The following is a 23,351-nucleotide window of genomic DNA, read 5'->3' as shown; positions in this document are numbered from 1 at the left end:
CAAGATCTTGTAGACCTGTTTGCTGTTTCGCCACATTTTCTGATAGTCCTTCCAACAAATGTAAGTTTCCAGTTTGGTTTTCCCAGTCTTTCTTCCATCTGTTTTGTTTTTCTGCAGTTTCGTAGCCTTACTGTCAAGTACTTCACAGTGCAACAGGCTCCGGAAGTGTACCTTTAATGCTGCAAATGTTTACATATGGTACCTTTCATTAATCCACATATAACAAGAGCCATCATTAAACAAACCAGTTGGAAAGATTTGCCATAGTTATAGTTGATATAACTTAATTTGTCTGATTTCAGTACCTTATTTTGTTTCAACTTATCTGACTACATTTGTGTCTTGTATCAGTGTGATATCTGTGCAATTCCCAGGTCATTTTATCTGCGGTTTCGACTTTCAGTTGTCATGTGACAGTGAATTAAGAAGTTGTAAGCTGGTTTGAGACCTAATATTTTGCAGATCATTGGGGAAGTGTTTCTTGTTTAAAATTGTTGTCACATTCTGCCAAACACCAACAGAAAATTGTGTTGTATGTTACTGCATCATATATTGACCCTAGATATGCAAACTGTTTGACTTTGGCAAAGCTAATGCTATGATAATAGTTTTGTTCAAAAGTGATAATAACTGCAACTGTTGTAATGCTTCCTTGCCATGTGAATAAATGTGATTTCTGTATTCCAGACGAGCGAGAGAGTGTACAAAAAAAGACCTTCCAAAAATGGGTGAATTCGCATCTAGTACGGGTATCGTGTCGTATCAGCGACTTGTATGTGGACTTGAGAGATGGCAAAATGCTCCTGAAACTTCTGGAAGTTTTGTCAGGCGAGCGCCTTGTAAGTTTGTGCACTAATTCTAATTATCTCAAAGTGTGTGATCGATTTTGGATGTTTGTGTACTGCAGACAGTATTCTGTTAAGCCCCTATCAAAAGATTGTATATATTCTATATAAAGAAATTTATTTCTGATTGTTTCAGTGCAGTTTGCAGAAACTGAGTTTCTCTTGAGTATAGTGTTAATTATCTATGCAAGTAGTACCTATAATAGAGCTCTGTCATTCACTTAAGCGATGTAGCATCAACTTCATGTAGTTGTATTTGCCAAGAATATTAAAAAATATATATTTTTTTCCCTTTTGCTATATCTGTGTAGTTAGTATTAGTTCATGGAAAAACTTTTTCTTACTGATAGATTTCAATAGATTGCAGATATCTAAAGCATACTTTGGAGAGTTGTTTGATAATACTGTAATACTGAAAGGAAGTAATTGATCATTTCAGTGTTTCACAAAAAAATTGTAGACATGAAATTTTCTTCAGCTTTTCATTTCCAATTGTTTAAAAGCAACTGCTTTTTCATGTTAACTAATAACTGTTTTATTTCTGAACCCCAAACAGTTGGATAAGATTACACATGTCAGTGAAATTTATATTTAAATTTTTGCTTGTTATTTGGTTGATGTACACAGTATCATCTATATTGCTTACAAATATATCGAGCAGAAAAGAGCAGGTTTCCACCCTTCACTGAGGGACCTGTTTTGCTCATGGCTTCCCTTTCCAACACCACTATCTTTTCACTTTCTTTTGTATGGCAGTATGACTGCAGTTCAGCTGACCAGTGAAACTCGCCAAATATTACATGTATGCCCGTGTAAACGAACTAGTATGTACACTGAAAATTTATGTTGGAGATCGGTTAACCAGGATGAAATTTCGATTTACAGTGGCATGCTGATTTGAAATTTTTTTGAATGTTAAAACTGAGTGCTGGACTGGAAGTAGAGCCTGGAACCTTTGCCTATTGTGGGCAAATGCTCTTCCGACTGAGCTATTGAGATGTGATCTAATCAGTTTCTGAGTTAATCCAGCCTGGCACTCTGTTTGAAATGGCCAGGGAGTTTTGGATCACTGGTAACATCCCCCACTGAATAATTTTTCTTTCGTGATCATTTTCCCCTCTCTTAATATCTGGTACCTTGAAACCTTTTTTTGCCCATACCCCAAAAACTGCACACTGATTGCACCTTAATTCTGTCAACTGTCAGCAAGCAAGGGCAAAAAAATCTCTGAATTTCTTGTATTGAGAAAACCATTTCACTTGAGGGTGTTCATCAGCCTCAAAAGAAGTTAAGACTTGGAAAATAAAGTTGTCAAATTTCCAAGGCCCTAAAAGGGATTAAATTTTATTGATTGCATTGTGAAAACAACAGAAAGTAAACACATGAAATGGCTTCAGTATTTTGCTTTCAGGGGATGAAATTATTGTACTGCTAATAGGCACAATTAAAAGTAGAATAATAGGTGGGGTATTTTTTAAACTGGGACCTGTCCCTGCCTCCCTGTTTTCGCAAACATATCCTTTCCTCCTGGGAAAGGAACTAACAACAATGAAAGCTAGAAATACGTTTTTCAGCTTTTAAATGTCCCTGTTGGCAACACTGAAATTCCCAACCAGACAGTATTTGTCAGGCATTCTGTCTCCTGGCAATTTTTTTAAGACTCGGCTGAATCCTCATTTTGATTCAGTAAATACATACAAAATCTCAGGTGTAAAATAATGGTTAACTATCATAAACAGCAGATAATATTAAGTTTCAAACAGTGGATTATTCTGAGCAGTGTTCTGCAAGTCCGATTGATGTTTCAACAATTTTTTTGTGGTATCCTGCCCACTCGTGTAATATACAATGCTTAGGATGCTGCTTTCTCGGATCGCTAAACAACAATTCGAGCAAATCACATTAATGGCTTTTATTACAGTAAAGTGCATTGACAGTACTTAACTTGGCCTCTTTACAAAGAGTGGTCGCAAGCAATTGGTGACATGAAAAAAATCAATGTCCTTCAATGTATAAAATGTCCATGCAAGTAAATGATACTGTTCCCAAGTCATGGGTCATCTTCTGTTGCGGCTCTTATAGTGTGGCCGGGGCTAGGCGGCATGTTGCTTTTATTCTCTTCGTGTAGAGGTTGCTGCTGCTGTGGTGACATCCTAGTCAGCATGCTATTGGCTGAAGTTGTTCTCACAGCCCTCTCTACTGTATTGCTCTTGATCTTCGTGCCAGCACTTGTTGTTATGCTTTAACATTTTTTCTGTGGCACAGTCCTTTTTTTTGTGTGTGTGTGTGTGTGTGTGTGTGTGTGTGTGTGTGTGTGTGTGTGTGTGTGTGTGTGTTGACCAGAAAAATTATGTATTTATCTTTGTGTGTCCTTTGCCAGCCTCGTCCAACCAAGGGGAAGATGCGCATCCACTGCCTGGAGAATGTGGACAAAGCCCTCCAGTTCCTGAGGGACCAGAGGGTCCACCTGGAGAATATGGGTTCACACGACATCGTCGACGGAAATCCGAGGCTCAGCCTGGGCCTCATATGGACCATCATCCTTAGATTCCAGGTCTGTCTTTCAAAAACAAAACACCATATTAAAAAAAATTCTTCACTTGTTAAATTTAAAAGGAATTGGTTTAAAGAGACTGATTAACAGCTTCTAGAAATCTAGGAGAAGTTTGACATGCCAAAATGACATGGTGTGAATTAATTTGTGATTATGTGGCCAATGAAATTACTACTACTCTTGTTATTATTTCACGTTTGCCATTTGATGATGATTTTAAAACATACATTTTAATTTTTGGAAAATCATGGTGTGCATGTCACTTCGGTTAAAAACAGATCATCCTCAGGTATAATGCGACATTGTTATTCAGATGTGTGACACGTACTGCCTATTAACAACCATCATGTGATAAACCAACATGTTGAGGCCAACTATAATACTTGAGTGACCTCCGTCTTCTGGCTTTCCGTGTTTATGCCGAGACAAGCATGCTCCAGATTCACTATCTTGTCCTCGGTCTGCCAACTGATCTTCTCCCCACAGATTAATGATTTGAGGCTTGCATTGGAGTGGTGATTTCAGCCATAGGCAGAACATGTTCCATCATTTCTTTGTATACAAAGTGCAGCTTTCTCTATTTTAAGTTTCTCACTTAATTCTGCATTTATGTTTTTACTCCAGATTTTATCCTGTCGGGCAGTGGAAAACACATTTCAAATAGAAAATAATTACTCTTTTAGGTTAGATGATGAAAGTCGTAGTATAGATGTACCTAACTAAAAGGTGAAATTTCTGACTAATCGACAGACAGCGGATGTACAGTATGTTGTAATAAATAATGTTCCTTGTATTAAAAAAACAGCTAATGATAAAATTAGGAAGATGATTGTGTGTGGAATCAGTTTTCTTAAACACTTCTTTGTGAAAATGGGTGGGGGGTGATTAGTACCTTGGTGGTTTCTATTTGCCATTACATAGTGTAAATACAAATCAACAGTAGACTGATAACAATATGTGAACCTCACCATATAACAAGTTACTTCTGATTTTAATTTCAGTATATTTAATTGCATTTATGGGTAAATCTTCTAGACCCATTCAGTCATGCAGCTTGTATGCATTGCATTAATAGTCTTTGGCTTTTTTTTTTTTACCTGAATATGGTATTGTGTTGACATAGTGACTGAAGGAAAGTATTTGTTGCAGATACAAGACATAACAATCGAAGAGACCGATAACCAAGAAACAAAGTCGGCAAAGGATGCACTCCTGTTGTGGTGTCAGATGAAGACTGCCGGCTATCACAATGTCAACGTGAGGAATTTCACAACGTCGTGGCGTGACGGTCTCGCTTTTAATGCGATTATCCACAAACATCGTCCAGACCTCATACAGTTTGAAAAACTGTCGAAGTCCAATGCAATGTACAATCTCAACAACGCATTTAATGTTGCTGAAGAGAAGCTTGGCCTAACAAAGTTGTTGGATGCTGAGGGTGAGAAACATTAATTTGCATTTGGTTTATGTATTTCCCCGTGGAGAATCTCACAAAGTCTCTTAGGAAAATGTGACTAATTAATAAAAAGTACCAAATTGTGTGTGTAATAGGAATTGAAGAAATGAATAGTGTATATAAAAAATAGCCTCATCTGTGTAAGATTAATTATTTTAAAATATCTGTTATGTAAGCAGAGATAATCTACTCACTGAGATACAGTAGTTGGAAGTGTGCTGGGCAGTGTAAAAGTGCATGGTTTTATGGCAATATGTATTGATAAAATTCCCTCTGTTGTATTCTTAGTGTGGTGCACAAAATGACTTACTTCTCATATTGGTCATCGTGTGCACCACATCAAAAATAATTAAAGAGTACATCACTTGAATTAAATGCCCGCGCCTTGTAGAAGAGGATAGTATGGTCTGCTTTGCTGTTGGTGTCACTATTCCTGTGATGAATTTATCCAAGCACATTGTGATATCATTGAGTTTCTTGTATGGTGGAAAATGTTTTAACCAGATGGAGGGCATCACAAGAGGAGCCCATTAGTTCCAGTTACAGCCAACCTGTTTGAGTCATGGCGCTGGACGCAGCTCCTGCAAAGCATAGTTGCTGTTATCATCACTTTGATGACATGTTCATTGTCATGTACTGTGTACATGAAAAGCTGGGAGAATTCTTTGACCCCATCAACAATATCCATGACAACATAAAGTTCACAGTGAAATTAGAGGCAGATGTTGCCTTGCCATTCTGTTATGTCCTCATCACCTGTAAAGCAAATGGGTGTCTCAGCCACAGTGTTTACCGGGAAGCCACTCACAAGTGCCGATATCTGCAGTCTGCAAGCTGACAGCTATTGCCGTCCGTCTGTTCTGAAGACCTTGCTGCATCGAACGGACACTGTCTCAGATGCTGAAAACTTGCTGAAGGAACTGGGCCACTTTCTGAAAACACATAAGCAGAAGGACCCTGAAGAGGACAAGAAGCTTGTGTTTTTGTCGTTATGTGGCTCAGTAACAGGAAAGATTAACTGGCTCTTAAAGATGCATACAATCAATTCAGTCTACAGGGATCCAACAAAAATTTGACAATTCTTGATGCTTGTGGGAGATGGTGTCAGCCTCAGAATGACAGGGGTATATAAAATACCATGTGAGTGTGGGGAAATTTTATGTTGGATAGACTGTGTGTACCATTGAACAGCAATGTGTAGAACAAACGGTTAAAATGGCTCTGAGCACTATGGGAAATGTGTAGAACATTGAGAGTTGCTTGTAGCAGAACATGTTCTGGAAAACGGCCATCACATTGCGTTTGATGAAACATCCATTATTACATGAACAAATAGTTTCTGGGACAGCATAATAAAAGAATTGATTGAGATAAAAATTTATGGCAACACCCTTAATAAAGATGGCAGCCAGCAGCTAAACACGGCTTGGATCCAACCATCGGAAAGTTGAAGCTGGTGCACGGCAAAACCATTACCCTTATATGATGATAGAATGGGCACCAGTGACATCACAGAAGGCAGTGCTGCAACATAAGGGCAGTAGCAGCTACCAAAAGAATGTTACCATTTGACATTGACCGAGGAGTACACAGTTGAAAGTTTTTGGATTTTAAACCGCCTGATGCAGCTGGAAGCTTGAGAGAATTTTTTCTATGTTTGGGATGTAAAAGTTAAAGAATGACTCTTTCGTTTTGTGGTGAAGTGCTGTTGTTGTCTAAATGTCCTGGCAGATTAGAACTGTGTCTTGTCAACCCCCAAACATTACCTTCCACAGACAATATTCTTATAGGCTTGAAAACAGCACACACTAAAATCTGCTAAGCTCTGGTGAAGCCATTTCACCACAGTATCCCTTCTCCTACAAGTGAAGCTCTCTCATTAGTGAAGACGACACATCACTGTTGATCCAAGTCCATCCTGTGTGTTCCCATGTTCTTCAAGCACCCTTATGCTGAAGGTTTTATGCTGTTGTTCATAATAGTGGATGAGTAAAATAAAAGTGGCCCAGAGAATGTTAAGACTGATGCGGACCTGACCCTTCTTAATGAGCAAGGGAAGAAGTGTCCATCACGAATAATGCTGGAAACTGTGATTTCGATGCATCGATCGGTTGCTGTCAGATGTCTGCATGTGCACATCTCCTGCCTGCTGTGCCCTGTATCATTTACATTTGAGTGAATAAGTGAATGGTGCAGAAATGTTTAGTGACCAGTGGAATGCAACACAAAATGGTACATGTTCATTGTCGGATCTTATGTGAAGCACAGTTAGTGGAAAACATCAGCAGAACAGTTTGCGCAGGTGTTCAAGATGCAGTGTTTCGGCAAAACCGCCAGTGAAGTTTACAGCGCAAAATCTAGTGGGAAATGGCATGAAATTGGCTCTGTAGCGAATAAAAGCTGTAGCTAGCAGGAAATAAGACACTATTGTGGTAAAATACTATCAAAAAAGACCTACATCCAGACGAACTTCTGCATGTGGTCTCTTGAGTGAAGTGGAATCTAGACTTGAGGATCCACAGTTTATTTCTGCAAATGAGCCTCAGATCAGCTTGTCAGGGTATGTGAACTCAAGAGACCATGTACCATTACACTTCAGAGAATCCTCATCAGTAGTTTGAAGAGCAGTTGTGTAATCTCAAGATTGGTGTTCGGTGCCTGATGTAACATGGTTTTTTTTCACCAAACCATTAGTGCAAATCAGTCTGCCCAGAAACTGTCCAATGTGTATTTGAATCTGCTCACAAGAGATGAATGACTGTTTAGATATTTTCAGTAACGTGGAGCAACGGCACACATGACCTCGACAACCTTCTCAGTTACCCACAGTTCATAAGTAGAGGTGACAGATTGTCAATGTTTTATGGGTACAGTAGTGGTCGAATGTTCAAATGGCATAGCTGCGGTGTACACTAATTTGATGGGCAATTTCCCTTGCTAACAGCCGTCCTTGCTGTGAAGGGGCAATGTATGCCCAGTCTGAGCTGGGAATAGCACTCGTGGACACATCAAGGCACTGAACAGTATTGTCCCGTTCACAGTTGTAGCCACAGTGTGCCCAACTGAACTATTCTGACTGAGAAAGCGGGCTTGCTTTTACCTCCATTACATAGGTGGACTGCACATTGCAATTTGCTGTAATTCCAAGTTTGAGAAAGCTGAGTGTCTGGTACAAAACATTTTTTCATCAGTTTATTTCTAATATAAATATTTTTAGTTAATTGGTCACTGTTTCATTTTAAAGTGATTTTATTTCTTCAGTAAATTGTGGATGCTAGCTAGTAAGGCAAAACAGTGCATACTGGTGGTGGGCTGTCAGTTTAGGTTGCAGCATTTTTGCCTCTTCTGTTTCATAGCTGCACAAAATGAAAAGTTTTGATCATTTTCTATTTGCAGATGTCTTCGTGGAGCAGCCCGACGAGAAGTCCATCATCACATATGTCGTGACTTATTACCACTACTTCAGCAAGCTGAAGCAGGAAACTGTGCAGGGCAAGCGAATTGGCAAAGTGGTCGGTATTGCCATGGAGAACGACAGGTCCGCACAGGAATACGAGTCACTGACATCAGATTTACTGCGCTGGATCGAAGCGACAATAGAGTCTCTCGGAGATCGTAACTTTGCCAACTCTTTGGCCGGAGTGCAGCAGCAGCTGGCACAGTTCAATACTTACCGCACTGTGGAGAAACCACCTAAGTAAGTATGGAGTTGATTTAGAGTACAGTTTTCTTAGTCGTGTAGTCATCATAGTAAAATTTCCGTGTCTGGAATGATGTGCCTGGCATACATTTTTCTACTTTCCCTGAATACTGACTTCCTTAAAAAATTTAATTTAGTGGTAGGCTCTTCTATTTCAGCCTCCATATTAAAATGGAAATAGGACTCAGCTGAAGCAAATCGTGTGAAAAAAAAAAAATGACATTTATTAAATCTGTAATGTATTAAAATGCAAAACATAATACAATTCAACACTACCTCTGACTGTGCAAGAGGGGAGAGTAGTAGTTCCAATGTTAAGAATTTTGTGACACTTTAATGCCTGACCTGTGTAATTGGTAAAACTTCTGTACAGACTGTAGTGTTTCCAACAGCTAGCTGGCTTTTCAGTGGAAAGTTGGAGATCAGTTTGTGTAAAAAAAGTTAAGAATGCTGTAATACCTGTGTCCAGGGAATTAAATCTCGTCATGATGTATATTATTTTATTTTTAGAATTTTTAGCAGTTTGGATGAGTTTTCCTAGTTGTAGATGCTGTGCAGAGTTGAAGAGCTTAGAGTGTATGGGGACCCCATGACTATTCACTTTCCTGTGTAGGGTAGAAATGGCATACTAATTAAACTTCCATAAAAGTTTATGGATGAGAGATTACAGCAGTGGAAAATGTACTTCTTACACATGTGATGTGAACCACATTAATTAATTGGCAAAAGAATAACAGCTCTGGGCAGTGAAAAATGGTGTGTAGAATGCTACATATAAATTTAGTGTTGCATTTAGCTTCATATTTTCAAAGAGGAGGGGTTTGGGGGGTCATGCCGTGGTTTTCAGATCATTTTTAACAAAGGTTTTTTTTTTTTTTTTTTTTTTTTTTTTTTTTTTGTTTTTAAATGAGTGGATTATCAAAGGATGGCTAATGTAAACACCTAAGCTGCTTCTTAATTTTAGCCCCTCTTGTTAATTACATAAGATAGACAGGTTGATTAAGTAATGAAAGAGAAACTTTAATATTCTGCAGAAATATACACAGGAAGGTGTGCTCCACAAATGAACTCATGGTTTTGTTAGTAGTAGTGTGTTCATTTGGGGCGTGATTCATTTCATTGACAAAAAAAGAGTTATGAGAGATGGGTGATGTTTTGTTATGTTGAGTCTGTGTATATGAAATCTGTTATAGTAAAGGCATAGAAGTCAGTTAAGAGACAAAGAACAGTCTTCTAGGATGATACTACTTCATGTTATTTGCTATTTGTCTCTTAAATGTAGTTTTGCAGCATTGGATTTAAAGTGCAAAGTATTTCAGAACTGATGAAAAGCTAGTTAATAGATGTGTTCTCACATTTATAGATGGTTAAAAGTGTGTGTGTGTGTGTGTGTGTGTGTGTGTGTGTGTGTGTGTGTGTGTGTGTGTGTGTGTTAGTGTTACTTCCTTAATTTCTTTTCACCTGTTAATTGATTACAGCACTGCATTTCTACAAGCATAAACTGTGTCTTATAGGTTTGTGGAAAAAGGAAACCTCGAAGTGCTGCTGTTTACACTGCAGTCACGAATGCGAGCAAACAATCAGAAGCCGTACACACCTCGAGAAGGGCGCATGATCTCCGACATAAACAAGGCATGGGAGAGGCTGGAGAAAGCGGAGCACGAGCGAGAGCTCGCCCTCCGGGAGGAACTCATCCGTCAGGAGAAGCTGGAACAGCTCGCAGCCAGGTAAGCTCGCTGAAAATCCCAAACTATTCCCTGCTGCCAATGGTGGAATTAAAGTTGCTGCCATGTAGAGGTGGTTTTAGTGCACTTCTAACTGACCAACTTAGTGGTAGAGCAACCATCACATTTATATGAGAGTTGTTCAATAAACAGTGCTAGAATTTTTATATTTTTGTGTATTTTATGTATTTATTTATTTATTTATTTACATTAAAAAGGCATACCATGTTCTTCTGTTCTCAAGATACATTCAACAAATCCTCATAACAGTCCACATAATTCAAAACAATGCGGTCAACTTATTGTGAATATTAAGACAAGAATTCTGTTTGTGTAAGATCGCTTGGGGAAACCAAATAGTGAAAACGGTGGCATATTCATTTCAATAAAACTTAAGGATGGGAAACGGTGAAAATTTGTCTTGAGTGTCATAGAAAAAGGTGAAAAGTAACAGCCCTGATTATCTTTTCAAATGCTGGTGATACAGTATTGATTTGTGATGATTTAGAAGATCTTCCATAACTCATCAGCACATTAGGAAATGACAAAAGTAATCTGTGTCTGAGCATCAACACCAAAAAGACAAGTTAGACAAGCTCACGATAGCCCAACTCTGTTACAGATGCAAATCTATGATTTATTGCCTCCTAAATGTAAAGAGTAGACAAGTTAAGCATTTTGGATTGTGGATTTGTGAAGATTGGAGGACAGCCATGGATGTAAAATGTTGCATCGAGAACACTCGTAATGCCTTCATAAAAATTCTCACAAGTACAGATGTGGACCTAAACCTTCGTGTCCTGGTTTGGCACAAATTTTCATATGTCACTATTGGGTAGCAGAGCCTATCTAATGCAGCTGATGTCTCGAAATTCAGTTACCGAATTAATTTCAAAAATATGTGGAGCCCAACATTGGCTGTTGTTTCAGACATGCATGTAACTAAGCCTTAGAGTGAAGATTTGTAAGGTACCACATCTGGTATATGGTCTATACTTATATATGATTCTGATGAATGGGCACTAAAGTGCCAACAGCAAGGAAGTTAGGACATAAAGTATATTACAGAATGCAAAATATGGTTGATAATAGTAGGGAACATTCAGTGAGAAAGGTGGTGGTGGTGAGAATAGGTTGGTTAAATAACATAGAGCAGTAGACACGATTGCCAAGTGCATATAAACTATTACATACTGCACTTCATAAAATAAAGGTACATCGTGTAGTTGTCGATATCCATTAATGGGGGGGGGGGGGATATTATTATTATTATTATTATTATTATTATTATTATTCATGTGTTTTACATGAACTGCTGTGCAGATGGCGAGTATGTAAGGTACTGGGTCCTATAATGTACGTAAGTCAACATTCCCTCAGCTGTGTTCTGCAGAACTCTGGGATTCCTTGGAGATAACTTACAGGTTCTGTGAAATGAATGTGCCTTCTTTCATATCATTCAAGAAAGTAACTTACAAAATAGATAAAATTAACTCCTCTACAAAATAAAAAAAATAGAATAATCGACCCTTGCTTCCACATACTAATTTGGATAGATGATATGAATGCAACACCAACAGTGAATAAGCCTGTATTTATCAGAGACTAGAGGGCAGCCTTTCAGATGGAAAACTCGACAGTGAGAAACAACTGCACAAGGCGTGACTATAACAGGTTACATAAACAGGAGTTGTTGTTCACCTGCCAGTGCACCTACAGTACATAGTTTTCTATCATGGAAAGATGCGGTCCAAATTGCTCATTTAAGCAACCTTCCTAAAGAGATCAAATGAACTTAATTTAACCTTTGATGGTAAATAAATGTATATACTGACCATGAAAAAATCCTTGCACTTAAGAAAGGATAATTTTTAAGTGCTTCATTGAGTTTCACCACTTTCCAGCAATAAGACCTTATCAAAGGAGGAGGGATTGAATTAGGAGTGACATTTACTGAAAAACTTATTAAGCAATTGAAAGGTTTCAATGAATCTGTTAATTAGCATTCCCAAAATGAACAACAGACTAAATTTCAATGATTTTGGATTGAAAACCCATTTATTGGCCTTGCACGACCATTCATGAAGTCAGCAGAATAATGTGAAACTTTCATTGAACTTGCATCTCCTCCATTCTTGGAAAAAACTATTAATTAAATGTGATCAGGAGAATTTTGCTGCAGTTTAAAAAATGAATGTCCTCAGCTATTGCTGTGTTGGTACTTCTGTCATTTGCAATGCTATGACTTATTTACCAAGCTACACTTCGCCTGCTTAACTGAGTGGTAATGTTTGTCTACCCGGGTTAGATTCCTGGACTGGGTGGAGATTTTTTTTCGTTCGTGGACTGGGTGTTGTGTCCATCATCACCACCACCACCACCACCACCACCACCAGCATGCAAGTCGCCCAATATGGCTTCACCTGAGATAAGACCCGCAACTCGGTAGCCAAACGTCCCCAGATGGGGCCTCCCGGCCATCACCGCCACACTTTCATTTCATTTTTACCAAACTATAAGGCAAGGTTTTTTTTCTCAAATTTGTCTTTTGAAAAGTACAGGTTGGTCTTAAACTTGCAGTTTAAGCTATTGTTCCTAAGGCCAACATTTTTATGTTGAATACTATCTTATTTTAATGGCTGTCTTACATTTACAGATGAAGTTTCAGCAAGTGAGTTCACTTGCAGATTTAATTTGAAGAATTCAGTAGGGTCGTACCAGCTTATCTGAGCACTAGGACTTGTGAGAGGAGAGGAGTGGCAAGCAGGGGGCAAAGTCCATCCTGCTGCCAGTCATGGGAGTGTGTGCTTTATATGGAGATCTACCTTGCTTAAACAACAGTTTGCCTAAATCATTTAACAGTTGGAACTGAACTTAGCTAAAAATTGGACAAAATGTGTGTTTCTACAAGAGACAGATTAATGCTAACAAAAATGTTCACACAATGCTTGAAACGTGGAACAACAAATGAAACAATGAAACATGAGCTTCAACAATGCCACTGAACCCATTACTGCTCTACAGCCCTATTGATTGCCAGGGTTGGCAGTAGTATTAATCTGAAGTGGTAAGGTTTATATTGTTGTCATTCAGTTTGGTTGTCTTGGTAGCACTAGATATAATCAATGTAACAAAATGGCGTGACTGTTTGCCAGGCGGTTCAAACAAAAATTATCAGATTCCTGTTTATTTTGATATGCCATCAAATATTACTGTCGATCAGGAGGCTTTTTAAGTTTTGTATAAGAAGATATAACAGTAATGCTGAGGATACTTGCAGGAGTTTCTCCCACGTGTGACTCTTCACAGGAAAATGATACCAGAAGGAAAACTGCCTGCAGGGATTACCTTTAGACACCAAGAAAAGAGCTGGATGACAATTGATATGAAGTTAGATTGCGGACCATTTGCTTATCAGAAGGGAAATGTTAGAGCTGGATTCTTTCAGTGGACACCTCACAAAGGAAATTAAGGATCTAACAGTAAAGAACATCACCACCTGATAACAATTCATGGTGGCATGACCTCACAACTTCAAGTAATTGGTGTTGGTGTGCATAGACCTTATAAGGCTCACCTGTGACAGCTTTACAGTGAGGGCATATTTTCCTATTCGGGAAAGTTAAAGAAATCCTTAATATCTATGCTGGGCCAGTGGATATTTAATGCCTGGCACAGCATCACAAGGAAATCTATAATGAAAGAATTCAGAAAGTGCTGCAGAGCTATTGCTATGGGTAGGCCAGGTGATAATGCCAGTAGAATTACAAATGAAGACAGTACCGGTTGTTGCTGTTTTTGTTGTTGTAGGTGGTGGTGGTGGTGGTGGTGGTGGTAAAAGTAGTGATACCACAGGCATCTGGCTTGGCTAGTAAGGATTTGTTCATTTTATTTCTCCTTGTATTCCAGAATCTAGACAATCAATGAATGACATAAGCTCTAAAATGGGTATAATGCTAATTTTCTAGGCAGATACTTTATATCAATACAACAGTTCATGATTTTAATTAGAATATGTTAAAAATAAAAATTTCTCAAGGAACTTTTTGAGGGAGGGACAGCGGTCCTAATTCCAGGTCTTATAGTCGGTTAAATATAGTATATGTGCAAAAGTCAGCTTGCGTGTTAAAAAATACCTTAGCAGACTTAATATTAAATATATCTGCAATAATAATGACCAGTACCTTATTTTATCTCATAAAAATTTAAGTTGATTTAAGAACTTTGGGGTTAATTTTGGAATTACTTTTGAAAACAAATAAATATTATTTGCAATAATTGTCATTTTTGTTGCAAATAATCCATTTACGGAATGTTGGTTTGAAGGCATACTACAGACACACACAGGGAGTACCACAATAAAAAAGGACATTAAAAAGGGTTACACTTACCAAAAAGCTTGAACACTCTTGTAGGTAACTATTCAGGTTTTCTCATTTTTTTTGCACAATACTCACACTACTCTGTAGGGATACTATATATTCCTGCAGTAAATACTGATTTTTGCAAATATGTTTTGCAAACACGTCTCGCATTTTCTGATGATCGCGAAACACAATTTTCATGTTCACAGATTCAATCGCAAGGCGAGTATGCGAGAAACATGGCTGTCGGAGAACCAGCGCCTCGTGTCCCAGGACAACTTCGGGTTTGACTTGGCTGCTGTGGAGGCAGCTGCCAAGAAGCACGAGGCTATCGAGACGGACATCTTTGCGTATGAAGAACGTGTCCAGGCTGTCGTGGCTGTGTCACAGGAGCTGGAAGCTGAAAACTACCATGACATTGACCGCATCAATGCCAGGTATTGAACAGTAAAATATTGGAACGGGCTTCAATTCAGTCTACAGATTTATTAAGGAAATAATGTCTGCTGCATGAAATGATGAAAACATATTTCCTGTATTTATTTATTTTTTAAATTGTGTTACGGATTTTGCTGGCATGTTTTGGTTGCAGAAATAGTCTTCAAGGATAGTACAGTTACTAGTAGTTATTAAATTGGGATTTGACATTAACAGGAAAGACAACGTTCTTCGTCTGTGGAATTACCTCCTGGAGCTTCTCAGAGCTCGCCGTCTTCGCCTCGAGCTTTCTCTCCAGTTACAGCAGAACTTCCAAGAGATGCTCTACATATTGGACTCTATGGAAGAACTTAAGGTGAGTAATCAAGAATAGAAAATACAAATTTTTGTGTCCTATTGCTAGAAATTGTCAATTCGTTTGCTGCTGTGTGGTTTGCAGAGGAAAACGCTTCAGTTTAATTAATGGCAGTTTGCAAAGAAAGTATCCACCAAACTGAAATTTCAATTCAATATTGGTAGAATCGGTTTTCTGCTTAACTGGCCAACAGCAGCATGAGTCACATACTTGCCAGCTTAAAGAACTTGATGTTATCTTGACTGACACAGGGGATGGGGGGGGGGGGGGGGGGGTGATGGTTGAACAAAACAAGAGTGCTGTGAAAATAATCCAGAGCTCTGTATTGAGGAACAAAAAGTAAACCAGTCTGAAAGGGAATCGATGAATGCTATTTGTTATTGCTTCTCATTCGTCCTGTACTTCTGTTCTTGTGTCCTTTTACTCCATACTCTGCCTTTGATTATTATCTGCTTAATTAATGGCTGTTTTTATTCAAATACACACCACATTGATGTGCCAGAACATAATTTTCTAGGATAAGAGATCCAGAACAGTAATTATCAAGCAGCAAGTAGCCTTTTGTTTGTAGAAGTTGGGGAACTGCACTGTTTATTGCAGTTTATTATACGTCGTCATAGTTTTGAAGGTTTTGCGATAATCTGCAGGTATTAAACTTCATATTGAAGTGCTTATTTATTCCTGTCTAGTACTGCCTGTGTGCAGCTGTAGTTGTGCTCTGTGCAAGCTGCAGCACAAAATACCTTTGACTACAATAACTGAATATTTGATGTTCTGATGTTCACTGTGGCTACATGTCTATGGTGTCTCATGACATAATTTTGCTCTAAAATATGTTTATGGAATTTTTCTTGTAATAAGAGTGATGAAGTGGAAAAGTATCAGAATGGAGGCCCTAGGCGTTTAATACTATGATCTGTAAAATGTGGCAATATTAGTGACAGAAGGAGAATGACTTTTTACTAGAAAAAACTGAGGAACCGTCCATCATTTTCCTTGAAGCTTATGTCTGTATAATCTATTTACATTTCAGACTTAAAAAAGAAATAGAAAAAAAAAAAAAAGGAACATGGTAGTCAAGGTGCTGGAGAAACACTAATTGGAATAATTTCATTTTGAGCACAGCTTAAGTTTTCTATGTGATAGTCTCGACTTAGGAAGGGCCCGTAGTAGTATTTAATTGGGAAATTTTTTCTCGGCATATTCACACAGCTCACTTAGCTTATGACAACTAAAGCTATCATTTTCCAACCCAACCTCAGCTCGGAAGCAGGCCGCCGGTTATTTTATCCCTAGAACTAAGATTTCATATTTCAAACCAAAACAGAAGAAAAGCAAAATTCCTGTTCAAAAATACTCTGAAATCTTAAGAATTTCTCAGAGGAGAGGTGGAAAGTTGTGCCAAACCTTTAATTGGGAGCTAGAGAGACCTTGCACAAAATGATTTGTAGTTAATACTGGGCCAACAGCCAGGGTTGTAAATCTGTAGTGCCCTTAGTAATGTTATGCTAGTAATTGACAGTCATTCTATGGAAAATTGCTTTATTGTCTGTTCGTAGTATTCATTAGTTACCTTTTCTGGTTTAGAAGTCAGTCAAAAGTTTACGATTTATAAAAACAGTTAATGTTTTAATTGTGCCAGAAACTGCTGAAACTAATTTTAAAAAATTGCATCTACCCTACTGCCCCTCTTTTCTCAAGTTGCTGTTAGAGAGAGAGAGAGAGAGAGAGAGAGAGAGAGAGAGAGAGAGAGAGAGAGAGAGAGAGAGAGAGAGACTCTAGTACTGAGATACTTTAATTTTACTGCTTATTTTACAGCTACGCCTGCTGTCAGACGATTACGGAAAACACCTCATGGGTGTGGAGGACCTCCTGCAGAAGCACTCTCTAGTGGAAGCAGATATAAATGTGCTAGGCGAGAGAGTGAAGGCGGTGGTGCAACAGTCGCAACGCTTCCTCGACCAGGAGGCTGCCGAAGGCTACCGGCCGTGTGACCCGGCCATCATCGTGGAGAGGGTGCAACAGCTGGAGGTGAGTTTCTTAAATGCATAATTGAGAGAGTGTAAATTTGGTAACACTTGTTGCCGGCAGCTCCTTAATTTTAGGGTCATATATAAAACACACATGGTTCAGTGGTAAAGAGCAGGCTACAGATTGAGACGTCTCGGGTTAGATCCCAGGCCACTTCCAGGATTTTTATGTCACTTATCTCTTTGTTCACCTCAGGCAGCATTTGTTTGTTGGAAAAAATGGTTCAGAATTCACATCAAACTGTAGATGACCTAAAACTGGCAGGGCAACTCAGTTCGATGGTCAGATGGAAGGCAACAATGTATTACCTGAAATAGGACTGTCTCTAGTCGACAGTTGTGGCATTCAAAACAATCCTCAGATTGCTGACTGCCCTATTCTTCCCCCAGTATACACAGCAGCATGTAAGACAAGTTTTCTTTTAACTAGAGTTTCTACATTTATATCCTGTGGCAGTGTAATTTGTGTGACGTGTTTGAATTTGCTTCGTCTGGGTGCACATGATGATTGTTTCCCCTGACATGGATAAGATCACAGCACAAGTGAACACTTTCACATTGTAGAGAATATGTGGTTTTCCTTTAGAAGATTGCTCTTCTTCCAATATGTCTTAAAGTGGGTACTTTGGTGGCCAAATATCTAATATTGTTATGTAGTAAGAGATCTAGAAAGTGATAAAATACTGTTTATGATAATGCATTTCACTCAGTAATGTTTATAAGGAAAACAATAGGTTTTATTTAATTACATATTCCACAAACATTTCATCAAGGGCTGTCACAGGGCTGACTATTCTTTTAGGAATATGTTTGCTAGTAATTCACCATGTTGTGTCATAGCATTTTGTTGTTCTGCTATAGCACAATGTCTTTTGGAGCCACACCTTCATACTTCGGGAATACAGTAACACTTCGTGATGTTCGGCTGCTTTATTTCTTTGTCGATTGTTCTCTGTGTCGACATATTGCATTGCTACACTGGCTGAAAAATGAGGGTGAAAGTTCAACATTGATGTAGCCGACAGGTGCACATTTGTGTTTCACAGTTCTTTACTTTCACTGCTCTCAACCCTCCAATAATACACAATTAAATGGACAGCACATTATTGTTCAACTTTAGATATGTGTCATTAATAGATTGCAAGCAAACATCAACAAACTGCTACGATAGTTTACTGTTGAACATCTACGAGCAGTAAAAACCTAACCACACAGTTCTTGTCGCATAATATGGTACGTATTGAACAGACACTGTCATTGTTTTAACACACCGCCTATTACACTTATTTCACAGTTAAATGGCTGCATTGTTGTTGACCTAACGAATACAGGTTCCTCGTCTGAAACTCTGCCGTGGACTGACTGTCTCGGGATCAAAAATTGGGCTCTTGTATATCCTCACAATAATAGACACTGAAACTATACATTGTTCGATGTTTAAGTTACAGAAATTACAAGTAAAACGTAACTCGTGAAATTGATTGAATACATCGATACATTCTGTGTTTTTTTACAGTTTCTTCTACTACAAGTTAGATCGAATTATTTGTTTAAATGATGAAATTAACAGATATAGTTACACAAACAATACTTTTGACAAAACTGGTAATTACTTTGGGATTAAGAGCTGGCTTTGCTAACATGTTTTCGAATAGACCAAATAGATACTTTTAAGATTACTATTACTTGTTCCTCCAAATGTTTATAATCGGTACAGAATTTATATTTGTTATAAGTCAACTGTAGAATTTAAGTTATGAAACAGTTACTGATTTCACCCTATAACAGAAGATACTAGCTAGGCATAGTCAAAATAAATTAGAAAATCAGTTACATACATAAAACTAAGCACAAAATTAGAGCTGGTGTTATATTCTTTAAAACTGAGGGCCAATCTTTCTCTTTTATGAAAATGCAGATTATACTCGTGTATGTTGATGGTAATTAGCTAAAAGTGAAAAAAATGAATTTTAAGGAGACAGGTGGCAAAACAAGATGGGAAGTAAAAATATCCCAGCTTGCTTTGTCCCAACCTTTTTGGGCAAGGCATCTAATTCAGTTCATCGTGTAGCAGTAAATGAGTTATATAGTTGTTAGTTTTATGCAAAAAAATCTCAAATGAAATAAAATAACAAAAATAATCAATTATTGATAATAGAGTGTGAGTGTGAGTGTGAGTGTGAGTGTGAGTGTGTGTGTGTGTGTGTGTGTGTGTGTGTTTTTCCCCTGCTGCCATTTGATGAGTTGAGGTTTTTTTTTTTTATCTGTCCATTTATATTATATTGTCAAATGAAATAAAGTGCAAGATTGGCTACAAGATTTTCATTTCCTGTGTCAGTGAAAAACTTCCACATTTGTGCTTGCACTGTAAATAGAATACTTTAGTATGTTTATGACTGTACTGTGGTGTTAAAATGACATTTTAATTCATGGTTGTAAGGTATATTCAGGCATCAAAGGTCATATTATTATATGTTTATGTAACAGGTGAAACAAAATAAAATTATTGAGACTAGTGGCAGTTACAATGTAATTTCACATTTGCATCTATTTTTTAAATTCTGAAACAGTCACGGTATAGATAAAATTGTGAGAGGAAGTAGTAATGTTGGAACTGAATACCCTAGGGTCATCTGTATTCTTTCACTTTTCACACAAATTTGACATTTTTCAATGTGGATAAGTTTTGTTATGATCACTGTAGTGAAACTAGACCTGAAAGTACGTAAATGCCTGTACAAGCGAAGGAAGGGCAGCTCAGTCAGACCCCAGGATGAGGGGACCCACCTGTAGTGAGGAAAAGGCCATGCCTGCCATTGTTGATATTTAATCTGCAGTACCATCATGTCTTTCACAGCTTTCTAAAACTGACCCACTTCTAAATACCCCTGTTGGAAGTTTGGGGCCCGAAACTTCACACTTGAATTGTGTTGCGGAATTTTTACTCTCAGTACAATTTGTGCCGAGAAATTTTTCGGAGCAGGAAATACTGTACAAATAATTGTTGCTCTCTGTCAGTAATTTTTCTCTCCTCATTCATAGGACGCATATGCCGAACTCGTCAAGTTGGCTGTGGAACGGAGAGCGCGCCTGGAGGAGAGCCGCAAACTGTGGCAATTCTACTGGGACATGGCCGACGAGGAGAACTGGATCAAGGAGAAGGAGCAGATTGTCTCAACGGGAGATATCGGACACGACCTCACCACCATCAATCTGCTGCTTTCCAAACACAAGGTAAGGACCCGACTAGTTATCTCAGGTGGCTTGCATGCTGCCCTCTGTAAGGAAACAGTGGTCATCAATTGTCTCACGCGACCAAGTGACAAAATCGAGAGTAAATATTTATTGCATGAAAAGGAAAAACATGTTCCTAGGTGTGTGGTTTGGAGACGAGCCCACTATCCTACTTCTGCGATGACTAAAGTGCCTGTACAAGACTAGTAGACACTGCTTGCCGAAAAGGAAAACCCACCCACATAAGTAATCGGAGGACACAAAATGAAGAAATAAAAACACACAATTGAGGGCAAAGGAGAAAGAGTATTCAGTACTTCAGATTTTGAAGAAAACTGCTGCCTGTGCAGAAGACTGCACTTTCCATAGCCAGCCTTATTGTGCTCATTCGCACAGTTTTGGGCAAGCTGCTTAGATGTGTTAGGTTACCATACTCATACTACTTATAATGGTCAGAACTGTCTCTCCAGCACCTCTGCTGTATTCGTGTGGCGTGATCTGCTAAAATTTAGCACAAAGGGCTACCTTACAACAGAGAACACCGTCTGTGCAAAAATTATCAACTTCTGAATTAATTAGAGTTACAACCAGCAGAAATTGTGGACAACACTTGTATTCCGGGGCACCATTATTGTCTATCTGCTATCCCTCATTCTCTCTCATGACACACACACAATCATGAATCAAATTGTAGTCAAAATTAATTAATGTCATTGCTATCTGCAAAGGCTTGTTACTCTCTAATTAACCTACTTCTGCCATGCCTGGAGGGTGTGGCATCACAAGAAGGCACTGACCTTTGATTATAATTGGCGGTAAAATATGACCATGAAGATTGTGACTGTCTTATGCTTCGTACTGCTGCACAGCATAAAACTCGCATCAAATGACATATAGCCAGAACAGAAATGGAAATTGTATGTGTGTCATGGCGTTTTCCTACCACTGATGATGTTTGGGGTTGACAAAAACGGAAAAATGTGTGTTAAGAACATATCTGAGTCTGCCAGAATTCTCACATCTGATTTTTGTATTTATTAGTGGTCATTGTGTATAAAGTGTAGTTTTGGGAGTAACAGACTCCTAATATCCTAAATTTACAAGCTTATATATATTGAAAGTACTGATAAAACTTAGTAACTAAGTAATTTTGACAGTTCTGTTGAAAAACTGCATAAAGAAATGCAGATTTGCTATTGATAGTAATTTAAGTTTTCCTATTAATACTTCTAATTAAGAGTGCAGTTGTTAACTCAGTGTTGTACCCGTACACAATATGCAATAAATCTGGGAACAATGAAAATAGCTCCAGAAAACCAGTCAGTACACTTCTGAAGCTCAAATCTAAAAATATTAAGCTATTAATTGTGTTCACAATAATTGTCTTTACTCCAGCAGAGATTACGTGACAAGTTGCATAACTCTTCTCCACCGTATGCTACTGTTGTTACTCTTATTGATTACCGATTTCTCGCCGCAGGCTCTGGAGAACGAGATCAGCAGCCACGAGCCACAGCTCATGTCTGTCGTGGATGTCGGCCGGGACTTGGTCGGTCGGCAGCACTTCGGTGCTGCTCGTGTGCAAGAGCGGCTGGATGAGATTCTCGACTCTTGGAATCACCTGCTCGAGCTGTCTGCCTACAGGCGCAAGAGGCTCGAGGAAGCAGTCGACTTCCACCAGGTAAAACGCCGATACAGTTTTTGAAATTTTTTTGTTTTGTATTTATTCTAGGTTAGCTGTCCAGACTATTTCCTCGTGTTGGGAATTTAATAATAGTGATGGAAATGCTATAGGTTTCTTTCCTAGGATGTGCCAGGACAGTAAGAAAGTATTCAATTTGTCAAATTGTAGCCAAGCCTTTGTGATTTAGGTGTTCCACAATACCCCATGGTGAATTTAGAGTTTATTCATAAATCTTTTAATGTGATTAAGACAGCAGGTCACTGTACCTGTGTCTGGGTGTCATGCTGTGCAAAGAAAAAGCAGAAATGTTGCATGTACACTAAACATCTATAATTTTTAAACTGAAAGATGTTAATAGATATACATATATTTCAGGCTTTAGTGAATTCTCCCACGGTCTTCCTTCTTAGTTGTCGAGCATTTCATAATCTAAAGCAGGTGTAATATATAGTTATTTTTCAGTACCAATTGCACTTTTTTAAAAAAATTCGTGACCAGTTCCAATCTCCCTGGAACTTCTTCAGACTTCCGTAGTTGCACCAGAAACCTATGGTTTTTGTGTCGGAATGACACACCCAAAGTGTGAGCTGGCTATGCCTGCTTTGCATTTGCTCCTGCTGTTTGCTTCTACTAGACACACTTGTGGATTGATTGACCATTGTACAAGAATAATGGTGGTTTTCCACAAAACATCCTCAGTCTGTAGATATGAATATTATTCACGTAGCGTAATTATTTCGGCTTTGATGTGGGAAGGAAACTGCTCCTGACAAGATTGGGCAGATCCAGCATGTTTGTCCCATAAGTTCTAGACTGAATCACAAAAATACAGAATCGTTGTTTTAACATACCTCTGCCATAACATGTAATACAGTTGTCTATATTGCCTTCTGAAGATGAAACCACGGTAAAAGGGAGTTCAATAAACATTCCAGTTTGTGACTGGTTAGCTGTTCATTATTTCTAC

At 38.4% G+C, this 23,351-nt stretch overlaps 1 protein-coding gene across 1 annotated transcript in view; it reads left to right on the top strand.

Moving 5' to 3' along the window:
* Positions 1-690: 690 nt before the first annotated feature.
* LOC124589803 (spectrin beta chain-like) overlaps positions 691-23,351 on the top strand; it is a 140,771-nt gene continuing 118,110 nt past the window's right edge. The window contains exons 1-10 of the mRNA XM_047131591.1: positions 691-839; positions 3,226-3,399; positions 4,549-4,837; positions 8,252-8,552; positions 10,070-10,282; positions 14,853-15,080; positions 15,298-15,436; positions 17,255-17,467; positions 20,509-20,700; positions 22,181-22,381. Of these exons, the coding sequence (XP_046987547.1) occupies positions 798-839; positions 3,226-3,399; positions 4,549-4,837; positions 8,252-8,552; positions 10,070-10,282; positions 14,853-15,080; positions 15,298-15,436; positions 17,255-17,467; positions 20,509-20,700; positions 22,181-22,381 (1,992 nt within the window). The 5' untranslated portion in view covers positions 691-797. The remainder of the gene's footprint in view (positions 840-3,225; positions 3,400-4,548; positions 4,838-8,251; positions 8,553-10,069; positions 10,283-14,852; positions 15,081-15,297; positions 15,437-17,254; positions 17,468-20,508; positions 20,701-22,180; positions 22,382-23,351) is intronic.

Source organism: Schistocerca americana, unplaced genomic scaffold (assembly GCF_021461395.2).
Source record: "Schistocerca americana isolate TAMUIC-IGC-003095 unplaced genomic scaffold, iqSchAmer2.1 HiC_scaffold_73, whole genome shotgun sequence".
Taxonomy (NCBI): Eukaryota; Metazoa; Arthropoda; class Insecta; order Orthoptera; family Acrididae; genus Schistocerca; species Schistocerca americana.
The sequence above is the reverse complement of the archived record's forward strand: the minus strand, read 5'-3'. Positions and strand labels throughout refer to the sequence as shown.